General features: G+C 50.8%; 1 protein-coding gene across 4 annotated transcripts in view; it reads left to right on the top strand.

The window, feature by feature from the left end:
• The window catches only part of Atp9a (ATPase phospholipid transporting 9A (putative)), a 108,833-nt gene that overhangs the window by 45,911 nt on the left and 47,212 nt on the right, over positions 1–15,710 (top strand). For all 4 annotated transcript variants that reach the window (XM_028859026.2, XM_028859024.2, XM_028859025.1 and 1 more), the window contains exons 7-10: positions 2,728–2,822; positions 8,259–8,339; positions 9,468–9,543; positions 15,271–15,347. In XM_028859026.2, the coding sequence (XP_028714859.1) occupies positions 2,728–2,822; positions 8,259–8,339; positions 9,468–9,543; positions 15,271–15,347 (329 nt within the window). The remainder of the gene's footprint in view (positions 1–2,727; positions 2,823–8,258; positions 8,340–9,467; positions 9,544–15,270; positions 15,348–15,710) is intronic.

The following is a 15,710-nucleotide window of genomic DNA, read 5'->3' as shown; positions in this document are numbered from 1 at the left end:
GCTTTGTAGGTCTATAAATTTTGGCCATTAAAAACACAGAAAATTTGACCAGGTGTGGTATCACATGTGTTTTGTTTTATCTTGAGACAGGGTTTCTCTGTAGTCCTGGCTGTCCTGGAACTCACTCTGTAGACCGCGCTGGCCTTGAACTCACAGAGATCCACCTGCTTCTGCCTCTTGAGTGCTGGCATCAAAGGTGTGTGCCACCAAGCATCTGTAGGCGGATTTTCCCGTCCCACCTGCCAGCTCCCAAATAACCACATGGAGACTTCTTATTAATTATGAGAGCTTGACCAATAGCTTAGGCTTGTTCCTAACTAGTTCTTATAACTTAAACTAACCCATATCTTTTTAATCTTTCTTTTAAGTGGCATGGTTACCCTAATTCTGTATTCCCCATCCTGTTTCCACTCCATTTGGCTGGTGACTCTTCCTTTTTCTTCCCAGCATCCTCTTGTGTCTGGCTGTCTCACCTATACCTCCTGCCTAGCTAATGGCCATTTAGCTTTTTATGAAACCAATAAGACGGCACCTTGGCCAAGACACATCTTCACAGTATACAAAAAGATTATTTTACAAGTATCACACATTTTAAACCCAGCATTTGAGGGGCAGAGGTAGTCAGATCTCTGTGAGTTCAAGGATTGACTCTTATGTGAACCCACCAGAGTCTGTTAAAGGATATCAAGAATTTATTAAGATATAAAATGGGGATAATACATTCACAGACACAGAACAAAGTAAACAGCCATCATTGTCCTCCGTTCTGCCCAGGGGTGAAGGGAACCAACCGTCCAGTCTCCAACCTCCCCAGAGAGAGCGAGCACCCCCTTCCTCAGTTTTAACCAGTCATATACCCAGAAAGGGTCACACCCAACGGGCTAGATAGCCCAAAGGTCATTGTTTGAACGGATGAATTTGCACAACACTTGCCTTTTTTTGTCTAACTTAATACAAAACTATATACAATAAGAACGATTATCAAGTATTGTCCAGGAGAAAGAAAGGGTAACAACATAAACAAAAATGGAACTACAACCAACAAGAACAGCGTCAAGTAAGAAACCCACTGAACATCCAGATCGTAGGTAACTGGCAAATGACAGAGATTGCTCCAGTGTCTGAAGAGTCATACCTAACAAGTTCCCAGGTCAGTGCGGGCTACGGAGAACCCAAACCAGTGAAATACCAGGACATAGAAAATTGGGCTGGTGACATGGCTCTGTGGGTAGGTGGAAGGAGAGAACCACCTCCTGCAGATTGTCCTCTGACCTCCACACATGCCTGCGTGGTGTGAGTGACACCCTCCCCACAAAACAAAACAAGTAAATAGATGTAATAACATTTAAGAAAAAACAGCACAGTAAAGCTGGGCATGCTGATTCATGCCTGTAATCCCAGCACTCAGGAGACTGAGGCAGGAGGATTGCATGGAGTTGGAGGCCAGCCTGGACTCCATAGTGAGACCTTACTTAAAAAAAGCAAAAAAAAACAAACAAACAAACAAACAAAAAAAAAATCACACACAAAACCTATGTGGTTATCTATTCTCTGCCTCAGTGCTTGGAAGGTTTTTGAACTCCCGGGAATTCTCCTGCCTCAGCCTCCATTCTTGAAGGAAGAAGGCTGGGATAACAAACTGCCCTACCACATCCCATTCTAAGTGGGTTCTGGGGATCTGAACATGGGTCTTCCCAGCCCTAGTGCTCAGAAGTGCTTGCTAACTGTGTAGTGACTTGGACTCACTTCCTGTCTGATCCACTGCCACAGAGCTTATGGCACGTTGAGGTATATGTTATGTCCCTAAAACGTGCAAGCCTGTCTTCTCCAGTGTCCCTCATGGGACCAGAGGTGTTTCAGACTTGAGATTGTATGCCTGAGACAAAGCTTTATTGTGTAGGGTTTTTCTTGTGGAGTTAATATCTTCAGGAAGTTTTAGGGATGTGACTCAGTTTGTAGAGTGCTTGCCCAGCATGCTCAAGGCCCTGCGTTCCACCCCCAGCTCTGCATAAAACCAGGCATGGTGACACACCTGTCACCCCAGCACTCAGGAAGTGGAGCAAGAGGGTCAGAAGTTCAGGGTCATTCTTGGCTATATAGTGAGTTCAAGGCCAATCTGGGATATTTGAGACTCTGTCTCTAAATCAGTTAGTCATCAATGAAGCATTGTGGATTTGGGGGTTCTGTAGTGGGGTCACCCTGCAGCAAGATCAGGCCCTGGCATGGTTCTTTACAGTAACCATGTCCTGAGCCCATGGCTCAGCTCTTTAGCCCTTGTAACACCCCTGGAGGGGGTGCTCTTCCTGTCTCCATTCCTGCACACAGGGAACCAAGCCAGTGAGTGACAAACCTTGGGTTCAAATCCATGTGGTCCCAAGAAGGGGTCTGGAAACACCTATCCCCTGCCTAGGACTGGTCACAGGCTGCTGTCCCATCGTCACCCTGCTGGATTGTCACAGCAGGGGGAATGTCTCTTCTTTACATGTAAGGGCAGGCGACAGCTCGGCCAAGTCAAGGCCTAACCCACGTCCTATGAGTGAGGGTTTGGTGAGGATTTGAACCCAGAGCTTGTGGAGGGGGTAGAAGTGGAGATTTATTTTCTCTGTGAGTCACTGGCCATTGGTGGGCCGTTTCTTCAAGGACCAGAGCAGGCACTGCCCAGAGATGCTGAGGAAAGCACACTTGGATTACAGACATCAATCAGACAGTGTCCAAATCTCTCTGCAGGGTCTTGCTTCTTGCGCACGGACCAGCTGGATGGAGAGACAGACTGGAAGCTTCGGCTGCCGGTGGCCTGCACACAGAGGCTCCCCACGGCTGCTGTGAGTAGCTTTTCTCAAAGAACTGTATGCCGACCACTAACTAGGTCACAGCCTGGTCCTCACACTCAGATGACTTGGAGGTCAGCCCGGGAAGAAGTGGGGGGGACGGGACGGGACAGGGACGGGACAGGACACCTGTGGCATGTGGAGTGCGGCTGGTGGGGGAACTGGAGAACCTCGAGTGTGTTGGTTCCACTTACCTGATTGTACCAAAGGCAACCCCAATCCCCACATGAGGAGTGAGCGCTTCTGAGTGTGATGTTGCCAATTTCCTAGGTTGTAAGGGAAGGCCCCACATGTGGTCCTTCTGCTAAGAGCATCTAGAGCAGTGGGTCTCAGCCTTCCTAACCCTTTAACACGGTTCCTCATGTTGTGGTGACCTCCAGCCATAAAATTGTTTCCATTGCTACTTCATAAATGGAATTTTGCTACTGTTATGAATTATAAATATCTGATATGCAGGATATCTGATACACAGCCTCTGTCGAGACCCACAGGTTGCTAGAGGCTGCTCATCATCCTGTTCTGCAGGTGTAGTGGTTTGAATAAAAATGCCCCCCATGGACTCATGTACTGAATGCTTAGTCAACAAGGAACTACTTGAAAAGGATTAGGAGGTGTGGCCTTGTCAGGAATGTGTGTCACTGGGCGTGGGTGGGGATGGCAGCTCCGAGCCACTGCTCCAGCACCATGCCTGCCCCTACTGTCGCCATGGTGACGATGTCAGCAAGCCCAGGTAAATGCTTTCTTTTCCCGAGAGTTGCTTTATAGCAGCAGAACAGTGGCTGAGGCAGCAGCCTTGCCGTCGTCCTCAGCCGCACGTACGTCTCTGCTCTGACCTCAGTGGCTGCCCCTCTGACCGCTGGCCCTTAGGGCTCAAGTATGTGGCTGCCTTGGATTGTTACTGTGCCTCCCTCCATGAGAGATGCTCTTCTTAGGGGCAGGACAGGCCCGTCACAAAGGCTCTGTGAGTAAGTGTCTCTCTAGTCCACAGGTGCCTGTATTGATTTTTTTTTTTTCCTTTTATTTCCTTTGTTTGTACTGGGGATTGAACCTGGAGCCTTGAATGCTAGAAAATTGTGTTACCACTGAGCTACATCCCTTATTTTCTGATCACCCTCACCTGGCATTCCCTCCCTACCCACTTCCAGACAGGACCCCCTCCGGTAGCCACTGACCAGTGTGTGTCCTGCTATGCCCTAGTAGAAATACCAGGTGGCTGTCGGGACAGCCCGTCTAGAGGCCTGCCACAACAGCTGGCTACATTTATGTTTGATTTTTATTTAGTGTGTGTGTGTCTATATGTGTAGGCCCGTATGCCACAGCACATGTATGGGAGGCCAGAGGACAACTTGTGGGAGTCAGTTCTCACTTTCCACCATGTGGGTCCTGGGGATCACATTCATGTTGTCAGGATTGGACACAAGTGCCTTTACCTACTGTGGTAAATCATCAAATAGAATTTAAATGCCCACAGACCAGATCTCCCACAAACATCCTGGAATGGCTACTCTTCCTGGGCTCGGAGTGGAGAGGAGGCGTGGGCAGGTGCAGGTGCTGTGTCTCAGTGGCACCAGTGTGATGGTGAACGTGGCCCTCACACTCACGACTGGTCATAAATGTCCTTTTCTGTTTGTTTCTAAACGAGAAGCTCCAGAGCGTGTTTCTAGCTGTGGTCCAGGAGCCCTGGCAACCGCCCTGCCTGTGAGATAGTTCATCTAAGAAGGGACCCTGCTCTTATCTTCTGGGGCTTGTGTTTTATTTCCTGGTAGGAGTTTCCCCAGAGAGAGGAATGCGATCCTTAGAATGATTGGGAAGTTTTGGTGCCAGAGTGTTCCGCGGCCTCGTGCTCTAACAGACACTCACTCTGCCCTTGTCTGGGCCAGGCCTGGGCGGGGGGCATCTAAAGCAGATAAGATGCTGCTGGATCTGCTGCCAGGGAGGCAGTCATTGCGCCATTAGGCCTGCAGGGGTCAAGAGGAGCTGTGTTTTTGTAGTTGTTTTCTCTTGGAGTGAAAAATTCCATCGGGGTCAAAGGAATCTACTGGGGAAATCTTCCCGCTCGCTCATTGCTCTGTTCCTGATTAAAAGCTGATCGAGCTGTGTGGGAGGTCATGGGAGAAAGAGAGGGCCTGATACTCAGCCTCCGTCCGGATCTCATCTCTCCAGAGGAGATTCTGTGGAGTAGGTGCTCATCTTTCCAGATCTTTCTCAGTTGTTCTTAGAGATGTGTGACTTAGGATGGCTGGTGATGGTTTCCGGAGACAGGACCAGACCTTCCCCGCCACTCTGGTTCTGTGTGTAGGGAAATCTCTGGTGGCTCTTCTTATCAGTACTGGGATGCTCGGCGCCTCCCAGGTGGTGCAGGCCCTGCCTGAGGGGGCCGGTGGCCTGCACTAGCTACCAGGCCTCTCCAGCTGCTGTTTGCAGCCCCAGTCTGCTTAATGGCCTGATTGATTGTGGAGCTATTTGTTTTCTTTTTTGCTGTTTTGAGGTAGGATTGTAATTTGTAGCCCAGGCCAGCCTCAAACTCTTGACCTTTCTGCCTTTGGCTCCTAAATGCTGGGATGACAGTCTCAAATCACTCACATTGTCCTCTAAGATCATTAAAAATGATCATCTTACGGCGTTGTCGCACCTTATCAGCACTTGGGAGCGAGCAGGCGATCTCTGTTTCACAGCTGTACCATGTGAGTCAGAAAGCGCAAACACAGAGAACCTGTCTGAAAAAAAAAAAAAAAAAAAAAATGATCACTAGGATGTCACAAGCATGTTGTGTGTGTGTGTGTGTGTGTGTGTGTGTGTGTGTGTGTGTGTGTGTGGTATTATTGATTGAACTCAGGGCCCTAAACATTCTAGGCAGCTCTGTCTGTTTAGTTGGTTTTTGTTTGTTTGTTTGTTTCGTTTATTGAGGCAGTTTCATTGTGTAGCTCTGGCTGTCCTGGATCTTGCTCTGTAGATCAGGCTGGCCTCGAACTCACAGAGGTCCACCTGCCTCTAACTCTAGTATTGGGATTAAAGGCGTGCGCCACCACTGCCCTGCTGGTTTTTTGTCTGTGTCTTGGTTGAACCTGGGGTCTCACATGTGCCAGGTGAGCGCTCCACCCTTGCTGTCTATCCCAGGTGCATCCTTGTTTTGAGGTAAGGTTTATTGGGCTGGGATTGTGCTTGCTAGACTGCTCGCCTGGCATGCATGAAGCCCTGGGTTGATCCTCAGCACCACAGAGGCTAGACATGGTGGTACACACCTCAATATCATCACCCAGGAGGTAGAGGCCAGAAGATCAGGAGTTCAAGGTCATCCTTGGCCTAAACAGTGAGCTGACGGTCATCCTGGGCTACATGAGGTCCTGTCTCTAAATACCTAAGCAAATAAATAAGGTTTATTTAGTAAGAGAGCCCTTGCTTCCCTTTTCCCTATAAACTATTCTGTGTTCCCTTGAAATAGCAGTGGTGGTGGTTGGGGATGGGGGGAGATAGGAAGAAGCTTTCCAAGGGACGAGAGTAGGGTAGCCCTGAGCCGAGTGCTCGAGCATACATAATGCCCCAGATCTGGTCCCCAGCTCTGTGAAGACAGAAAAATTAAAATAGTATCTCTAGGAGGTCAGGCTGGGTTTCTTCAGAGCAGCTACTGGCAGAAGCGATGATTTTTAGGCAATACAACCACCGTAGCTTGCCTGGCCCCGGACGACCTGGCGGCCTTAGCCTGGCTCTCTGGGGGAGGTCTCAGCATCTTAGTCTGGTTTAAAGGTTTTTGTTGAAATGAGGAAGTCAGGGCCAGTGAGACGGTAGAGGCACTTGCTGCCAAGCCTGAAAACCTGAGTTCAGTCTCGGGGACCCACATGGTGGGAGGAGAGAACTGCCCTCTGACCTCCATGTGTGTGCCTGGCACATGTACACACCCTTAACAGAGGTGAATATAAAGTGTGAAAAGTAAAAAGTCAGAGGGTGAGGAGAGGAGGAAGCCACAGTAGATGAATGCGTTCAAGGGACCGCTTGTGACAGCTCAGGGGTCTCTGGTCCCGGGAGAGGTGGTGGCCTCCACTGGGAAGCAGGTGTGGGACACAGCCCTTTCCACATCTTTTTTCACACGCAGCCCTCGGAGGCCAGCCGTCAGTGATGGCTCTCTGAAGGAGCTGGGATTCGGTCGTGCGCCAAGTGTGCAAGGCCATAGCTGCTACAGACACACTTGCCGGCCGAGCAGGCGAGGCTCCAAGAGTGACCAGTGGAGGGTGCCGAGTGTGACCAGGGCCGGGAACTTGAGCTCTCGGAGCAGATCCTGTTACTCAGCAGCGAAAGCTTGAGACGAGCTGAGAGGCTCAGTGGGCAGAGGTGCTTGCTTATGGCCGTCCCTAGGGCCCGAGGAGGAAAGAATCAACTCCTTCAGGGGCCAGACACACACTTCTGACCCCTTTGGGCATGCACACATGTGGTGTACGCCCTTTAAAATGTACCTTCTCAGTCCATATAAAGGGACATTAGGGAGGGAGGGAGGGGAAACTGTAGTCGGTATGTAAAATAAATGAAAAAAAATTAATAAAAAAGAAAAAAGGGGGACATTTAGATGCGTTCTCATTATTGCGGAAATGTGATTAGCATCCCCTCCTCAGAACTCTCCATCAGTCTCCCTCCCCAGCCTCTGGCAGCCACGGCTTTCAGTCTGAGTACTCTAGGGACCCTGAGTACTCAGTAACGGGAATCATGGTTGTCTTGTGTGTGCGTGACTGGTTTGTCTTGCTTGACACAATCTTCGTAAGGTTCACCTGTCTGTAGCCTGTGGCGGGATTGCTTCCTTTTTTGGAGCCCAGTAACGTTCCACAGAGAGAATGTGTAATGTTTTATTTACCCATTCCTCCGTGATGGATGTTTGTGTTGCTCAGGGATGAATTGAGTGCCTGCCTTTGATTCTTTTGGTTGTACACCCAGAAATGGAGTTCCGGAAGGCTGTGGTAATTGCCTGTGGAATTCCTTGAGGAAGCGCCAAGCTGTGCTCCACACAGGCTGTGCTGTTTTTCATGCTCACTGACTCTGCATCCTTCCGGCTCCCGTCTGTTTTTGATCGCCATCCTAAGGGACACGAGGCTCTCCGAATTTCCTTTCCTGCTCCTCCCAGGGCCTCACACAGGAGATACTTAGTATCGTCTTGTTAAATGGGACAACTGTTGGCGTTGGGCTGAGATGCCATGTAGGTCCGGGTGAGTCAGCCTGGGCTGTCACCCTGGCTGTTCTCTGTAATGTAACTCGTGCCTGGTGGATGACGTTAGCAGGTGTCTGCACACGGGAGCCGTGGGGCTTGTACACGGCAACACCCACACCAGCTGGAGGGAGGCTTTTCCCCCTTCTGTCGCTCTATAGTTTGGAAAATACAATATGTTTGCTTTTGAAATCTTGGTTCCAGACTCCTGTTTTTAACTGGGTGTTTTCCTTCTGGAACAGGACCTTCTGCAGATTCGGTCTTATGTGTATGCCGAAGAACCCAACATCGACATTCACAACTTCCTGGGGACTTTCACCAGGGTGAGTGGACCTGAGTCCAGTCTTGAGCGTGTGTGGCCATGATGGTGCCCAGGGCTGCACACTGCTCTGTGTGTGTCTGAGGTTCCTTACCAAAGCCCCGCGTGAGGGCTGACAGATGAAATGTTCTCCAGCTCTGAGCTGAGTTCTAGAGCAGTACATGTGTCATCTGCCTTAGTTCTGATGTCAACACAATCACAGGGTCCCCTTCCGTCCTGAAGATCCGCTATGCCAACAGGGTGTGTCAGCACATCCCTATACCAGTACGCAGGAGACTGAGGCAGGAGGACTGCTGTGAGTTCGTGGCCAGCCTGTCAAAACAGATAAACCAAACCACAAAGAAATCAAGCTCTGTGTGCCAGCTTTGAATTTAAGGTGTTTTCAGATCTTTCATAACAGAAAGTAGAATTGAATTTCTTATTTTAGAATGTAAGATCAAAATTGACATATGGAGCAGAAGTCAAATGACCTCTGTTCTCCTTTTTTAAAATTTTTTATTGAGACAGGGTCTCACCATGTAGCCCTGGCTGGCCCAGAACTTGCTATGTAGACCAGGGTGAACTCAAATTCAAAGAGATCCACCTGCCTTTGCCTTCAGGGTGTGAGATAAAAGGCGCACAACCACCCTGGTAAGAATCAGTTTTAAAGTGCACAAACCAATGTGTGTTAGTTCCATGCAAAAACCTGCCATTTTCTGGTGCTGGGAATCAAACCCAGTTCTTCCTGAATGTTCAGCAAGTACTATACCACTGAGCCATAACCCCAACCACAAAATCCTGCATTTTCTTTTTTGGTTTTTGAGGCAAGGTCTCTTTAGGTAGTACAGGGTAGCCTTGAACTTATAGTCCTCCTGCCTTAGCCCCTTAAGTGCTTAAGAGATTACAAACCTGCATGCCACTGTAAAAGGCAAAACTGCCATTTAATTGTATGTGTATATGAACCAGTGAGTGTGGAACCCAGGGCCTTGGGTATGTCTGGTAAGCCTCTACCACCCCCAACAGCCCCAACCCAAACGTGCCATTTTGTAGAAAGGATTTTAACATCGTCAGACTTTGGTATCTTCGGGGTCCTGAGCCTCATCCCCTTGGCAAGTGAGGGATGACTGTCAGTGTGTGTGTTTGGTCTTTTCAGGAAGACAGTGACCCTCCAATCAGCGAGAGTCTGAGCATCGAGAACACGCTGTGGGCTGGCACCGTCATAGCATCAGGTGAGCCCTGGCCAAGGAATATGGGAGCAGTTTGAACAGGGAAGCCAGTCCTTCCGTAATTAGAATCGTCACCCCTCAGCTGGGAAATGAACTTTAGGTCAAATGAGGTTCCCACTTGCTCCAGCACCTTTGGGTACCTAAGCTGACATCTGATTATGGCTCGGACACTTGCAGATACTTGTGGCCCATGGGCCTTCTGCAGTATCTACCCTGGAAATGGTCCATAATCGCCACTTCAGTTGACTTGTCATAGTACCAGAAATTGAAGTGGTGTGGATGTTCTGGTTGGAAACCATGTCTGTGGGGACTGTTCTCTTTGCAGGGACAGAGGCAGGAGAGTACCAGCAAGGCTGGGTCTCTATGGAAAACACCAGAGGAAGATGGGAATCGTGGCTTTGATATTGATTACTGGGGTGACTCTGAGCGCAGAGGGCTGTGAGCTAAGGCTGGTCCACAGCAGCAGGGATTTATGATGCCGGGTGTTGGGCGCTTTTGGGTGCTTCTTGGCTGCACCCAGACTGCAGTCATCATATCTGCAAGGGAGGGATCTGAGCTCGGAAGGTGAGGGCACACAGTGGGTCAGAAGCGCAGTTCGCACTAGAGCTCAGGTCCTTGTCTTGTGGAAGAAGGCAACCGTTGTGTGCAGAGCTACAATGTGGCGCGGTGGACAGTGTCTAATTATGTTGCCTTATAATCCCAGGCGAAGGACTCCGTGTTCCCCTTCTCATCGCCCCTCACCCATTTCCCTAGCTTGATGTTTCTCGTGGCTCCTGTAGCATAGAGACAGGTGGGGATTCTGTGACTCGTGCGTGAGCACACCTGTGGCGGGCCGGAGCAGGATGCAGAGAGGAGCCCCTCTGGGGACAGGCGTCTCTTTCCTTTGCCACCGTCTTGTGGTGGTTTGCATTTGCACCAGCGTCTACAAGGCCCTCAGTTTCCCTGACAGGAGAGGTTGGCCCTGACCTCCGGGCCTGGCCTCCTGCCTGGGGCCTGGGTGCCCTCTGCTTCACAGAGCATGCAGCAGCCCGTGCCCAGCCTGCCCGCCCAGTCCCCAGCTCTGCAGCCCCCCCTTGCTCTTTGCTTTTAGGCCATTGGTGGATATTTGTGATCATGAGACTTTTTTAATGCTTTGATGATTGAACTGAAAAGTAAGATTCTCTTCTCTTTTCAATTTTTTTTTTTTTTTTTTTTCGGCATTTTTGTTATTTGCTTTTGATCATTTGAGCTGCTCGAACTCACAGAGATCGCCTGCTCTGCTCCGAGTGCTGGATTAGGCGTGCGCCACCACCGCCCGGCTCTCTTTTCAATTTTTATTTATGTGAATGTGTGAGCATGTGCCTTTGAAGGCCCAAAGAGGGTCAATCCCCTGGGACTAGAGTTACGGGGGTGCTGGGAACAGAACTTAGGTCCTCTGCAAGAGCAGCAGTCTGCCACCGGTCATCACTGCAGCCCCAAAGGTCTCTTTTCATCCTTCACACCCTCAGCTCTCGGAGGCCATGGCAGGTGGGCCATCAGTTCTGGCCTAGCCTGGTCTACAGTGAGGCCCTGCCTTTAAAAATAAACAAAAACAAGGCTGGACTTGATGGGACAGGTCATTCATTCCAGCACTGGAGGCAGAGGCAGGGGGATCTCTGTGAGTTCTAGGCCAGCCTGGTCTAGATTCTAGGACAGCCAGGGTTATGCAGAGAGACCTTGTCTCAGAAACACAAAACAAAACAAAAACAAAGAACTGGTCAGTCCACTGTTCTTTTTTTCTGTCTCGTCTTCTGTCCTTCTGTCCTTTTTTTTTCTTTTTTTTTTTTTTTTTTTTTTTTTTTTTTTTTTTTTTTTTTTTAAACCATTTACTAGATGAGGCCAGAGAGGGCGTCAGATCCCTGGGACCTGGACTCACAGAAGGTTGTGAGCCACCATGGCGGTGGAAGTGGATTGGGTCCTCTGCAAGAGCACACGTCCCACATTGGTGCTTGTGTGGAAGGCAGAGGGAAACTTCTGGAGTCGGTTGTCTTCTTCATCCTGTGGTCCTGGAGTCAGCTCTGGCTGACAGAGTTGGCAGTGTGGTGCCTTACCCCCTCGCCGCCTCACCCACCTCGCTGTAGGCCTTTGTTAGGCTTCCGTTCCACACCACGCTCTGTTGCGTTGGAGACTGGAGCACTTTACAGAACTCTGCTACCTCTCTCTCTCTCTCATTCTGGTTTTACAATATGAAATAAAGACATTCAATGGTCCAAGGAACTGAATCTCAGAGTAGGCAAGCTTCTTGCTTGGGGTCACACAGCCTTAGAGCGCCATCTCCCGGGAAGAGTGTAGACAAACTGGAATCTTGTAGGTGGTACAGATTTTGAGCCGTTCATGGGAAGAACGTGGTGTGTATTCTTCCTGTCTATGGGAAGAGGGAGCAGGCAGGCATCCTGTGCTCTGGTGTATCGCCTGCTGTGCCTTCAGCAGGCAGGCGGGTGTTTGGAGCAAGTATGAACCGGACATTTCCTGTGTTCTAGTCAGCTTTAGTTTCTCTGTGTGTCACCCAGTAGACAGTTAACTGTAATGTGAACACAGAATTGACCACAAAGCCATTTCCTTGTGGCACTCACCTCAGCCAGTCCACAGGGACTCTCCTAATATGTTCCTTGTAGAATTCAGCTCCCGGTGCTGGTCAGTCCACTGTTACCCAGCGCAACTTTAAAGAATAAGAAAGCTTGCCAGGTTGCACTGAAGGTCCAGCTGCCTCAGCCAGCATCCATCTGCAGAGGATGCAGTTGCCATGACAATCCAATGTATGCTGCTGGGTGATGAAAATGGGAGGTGTTGAGGAGATGCTGGGGCTGGGCAGCTCCTGTGGTGCCTGTGTGCTTCAGGGCCCTGAGTTCTAGATGGTTGCTTCTCAGACTGGGTAGTAAAGGGCTAGTTTGTGGTCTTGTCCTGGCACATGACCAGCACACAGTTACTCATGGACACACACTGTGCCACGTGACTGATAATGCCCATCTGGTCTACAGTCTGGCTCATGTGCTGTGACCCCAGATCCATGGTGGGACACTGCAGCAAGGCTGGGCTGTTGTGAATATTCCTGGGGCTCCCTTTAGAGGCTTAGCATGTGTCTGGTTGGGTGAAATAAATGGGTTACAAAATAACCCTGCAACCCAGCAGGATCACTCCCTTCTGGGAGCTCAGTGGAGTGGGGAGTGGGCTGGGGGGATTGGCAGGATCACGGACTGCAGGCTGCAAGGAGCAGGAAGAGAAATCGAGGACACAGGAAGAGGTCAGAGGTTGGAGCATGTGCAGGGTACTCATGAGTGGGTTGTGTGGACAGCTGTGGAATGTGCAGGGCACTCACATGAGTGGGTTGTGTGGACAGCTGTGGAATGTGCAGGGCACTCACATGAGTGGGTTGTGTGGACAGCTGTGGATGTGGGCACTACATGATGGTGTGAACTGTGCAGGGCACTCACATGAGTGGGTTGTGTGGACAGCTGTGGAACGTGCAGGGCACTCACATGAGTGGGTTGTGTGTGGGAGGCACATAGTGGGTTGTGGGACAGCTGTGGGGGGGATGAGTGGGTTGTGTGGACAGCTGTGGAACGTGCAGGGCACTCACATGAGTGGGTTGTGTGGACAGCTCTGTAGCACTAGAGCCGTGGACTCCGTGCTGGGGATGTGGCTCAGTCAGTAGAGCACTTGCCTAACAAGCAGGAAAACGTGGATTTGATTCCCAGCATCACAAAAACCAGATTTGGTGGTGCACGCCTGTAATCCCAGCACTCGGGAAGTAGAGGAAGGAGATGAGGAGTTCAAGGTCGTCCTTAGCTATGTAGTGAGTTTGAGGTCTGCCTGAGCTACATGAGATCTTGTTCAAAAACAAAAACTCTTTAAAAGATGGTGACTAGCTCTGAATTTTGAACGCAGGCTGTGGACCAGGTCAGTGCACAGCAGTGGCCTTCTGAACATCCCTTTTCCCTGGGTGGCAGCCACACAGAACACGAAGCTGGAGTTCCAGTCTCTTGGAATAGAGCTTTGGTGCCAAGCTAGTGGAAGCATTGGGTGGTTAGGGCCATTTCGGTGACACCCACATGGCTGGGCTGGAGTGAGGGATGCACCGTTTGGGTGCCACTCATTTTTACCATCCTCTCCCCGGGCACGGGGGTCCAGGCAGGGCTGCATTGTGTAGGAGAGGAGGAGTCACCACATGGCTACCTCAGCTTAGCCCAGGCTGGGGTCCCGCTGTCCAACCACCTGCTCTAGCAACAGGCTGAGGGTGGGGTGCCTCGCTCCCCAGAGCCGGCCATCTGCTGAGTGCCATGCACAGAGCCCTCCTGCTCCTCCATCTGCTGAGCCGAGCGAGGAGCGAGCGGCCTCATTGTGTGCTCATTGCAGGCGTGGCCAAGCACTTTAGACTCAGGCCTTTGTCCCATTGCAGCCTGCCGGGTGGGCCCTCCTCACAGATGTCTTTAGACTCCTTTGCAGCGGTGGTCCGGAGGGGGAGGGGGAGGGAGGAGGGGAGGAGCTTGCCTTTCCCAGCAGGGAACGTGATGTTCATTTTCAGATTTTCCCAGCAGGATCTACCTCTCCTCATCTTAGCCTTTCACCTGGGTGCCCTCAGCTGACAAGGCGCACACCCCCCCACCCCTCTGCTGGGTTTCCTCGTGGCACCCTCCACTTGCCTTGATGGAGATGGGCCTCGGCCTCCTTATCATCTGGCTCCCTGCATTGATCATTTTCACACATGGGAAAAGGGAGAGTTAACTGTGGCAGTGCTGTTAGGTTTCCATCAAAATAGATGGTGCCGCTTTCCAGGCTCGCCTCCAGTGTGTTCAGCGAGGTCCGTCTTCCTCTTTCCGGCCAACACCAGGGGATGTCAGCCTTTCAAATGGTCGTCAGTGTAGGGAAAATGCTTTTGACAGTTCACTCGGTTGAATCTTTTTCTATACACCTTGCTGTTCGCATTTCTTCTATAAACCATTTTCTCTTAGAGGGAGTGTGGACTTTGCTTCATGTACCTGGAGGATGGAGGAAGAGGAGGAGGAGGGAAGTTCTGAGGAGGAGTTTCCTTCAAAGGGCCAGGTTAGGTCGACGTGCAGAAAGCAGTTGTGCAAGAGGACGAGCCAGGGACAGAGGGAGGCAGCTTTAGGTTTCCATGCACATAGGAAGGTTCTGGGTTTTTCTGGATGCTTATAAGGCTAGTGGCACAGGAGATAAGCTCCTACCCATGACTCACCCGCCATCAGAGGATGCTGCTTCTGTAGGCCAGCCTTGAGCTATAGGTAACCATAGAAACGTTGCATTTCACTGTTGCATGAAACACATGCTGGCCTGCATGCCTAGTGAAGGCTGCAGTGTGTCTGTGGACTAGGGTTGTCTTTACTGTGCACCAGCTGAAGTTCAGCCATTGCCTGAGACTTGTGGCACCCCACTGCTCAGTGCCCCTTTGGTTCAATGGTTCGTCCTGACATCTTGTACCTGGCTGTGAGCAGGGTGTGGAAAGTGTCCTCAAGCTGGTGGGATGGGCTTGTTTATAGACCGACCTTCTTCCCTCCCTCCCTCCCTCCCTCCCTCCCTCCCTGCCTCCCTTCCTCCCTCCCTCCCTCCCTCCCTCCCTCCCTCCCTCCCTCCCTCCTTCCCTGCCTCCCTCCTTCCCTCTCTCTCTCCACCCTTCCCTCCCTCCCTCCCTCCTCCTCCTCCTCTTCGCTTCCTTCTCTGCCGCCATGCTCATTTGGACCTGGGTTCTTGTTCCAGGCACTGTTGTAGGTGTGGTTCTTTACACGGGCAGAGAACTTCGGAGTGTTATGAATACTTCTGATCCCAGGAGTAAGGTATGTGAGACTCTAGCACATGTTGATCCATGTTGATGGGCACTGGGGATGAGGGACTGGGTTCTAAATCTGCCTTGCACTAGCTGATTGTCAGGTGAGAGAGCGAGTGTATGTGTGTGCATGCGTGCGTGCGTGCGTGCGTGTGTGTGTGCATGTGTAGCCAGAGCAGACAAAGGTCCCATCAGCGTTCCACCTCGTTCCCTTCCTGCACACCGTGACCCTCCCAGCCCCCTCCATCTCCATCTTTTCAGTCAGAATGTCGCAGGCTGGGTGTGGTGCTACATACCCAGCACCCCAGCATTCCCAAGGCAGAGACAGGCAGATTGGAAGCTTAGGGTTATCCTTGGCTACAGAGAGTTCAAG

Source organism: Peromyscus leucopus, chromosome 1 (genome assembly GCF_004664715.2).
Source record: "Peromyscus leucopus breed LL Stock chromosome 1, UCI_PerLeu_2.1, whole genome shotgun sequence".
In the NCBI taxonomy this organism is placed as follows: domain Eukaryota; kingdom Metazoa; phylum Chordata; class Mammalia; order Rodentia; family Cricetidae; genus Peromyscus; species Peromyscus leucopus.
This window is presented reverse-complemented; position numbering and strand designations above follow the sequence as displayed.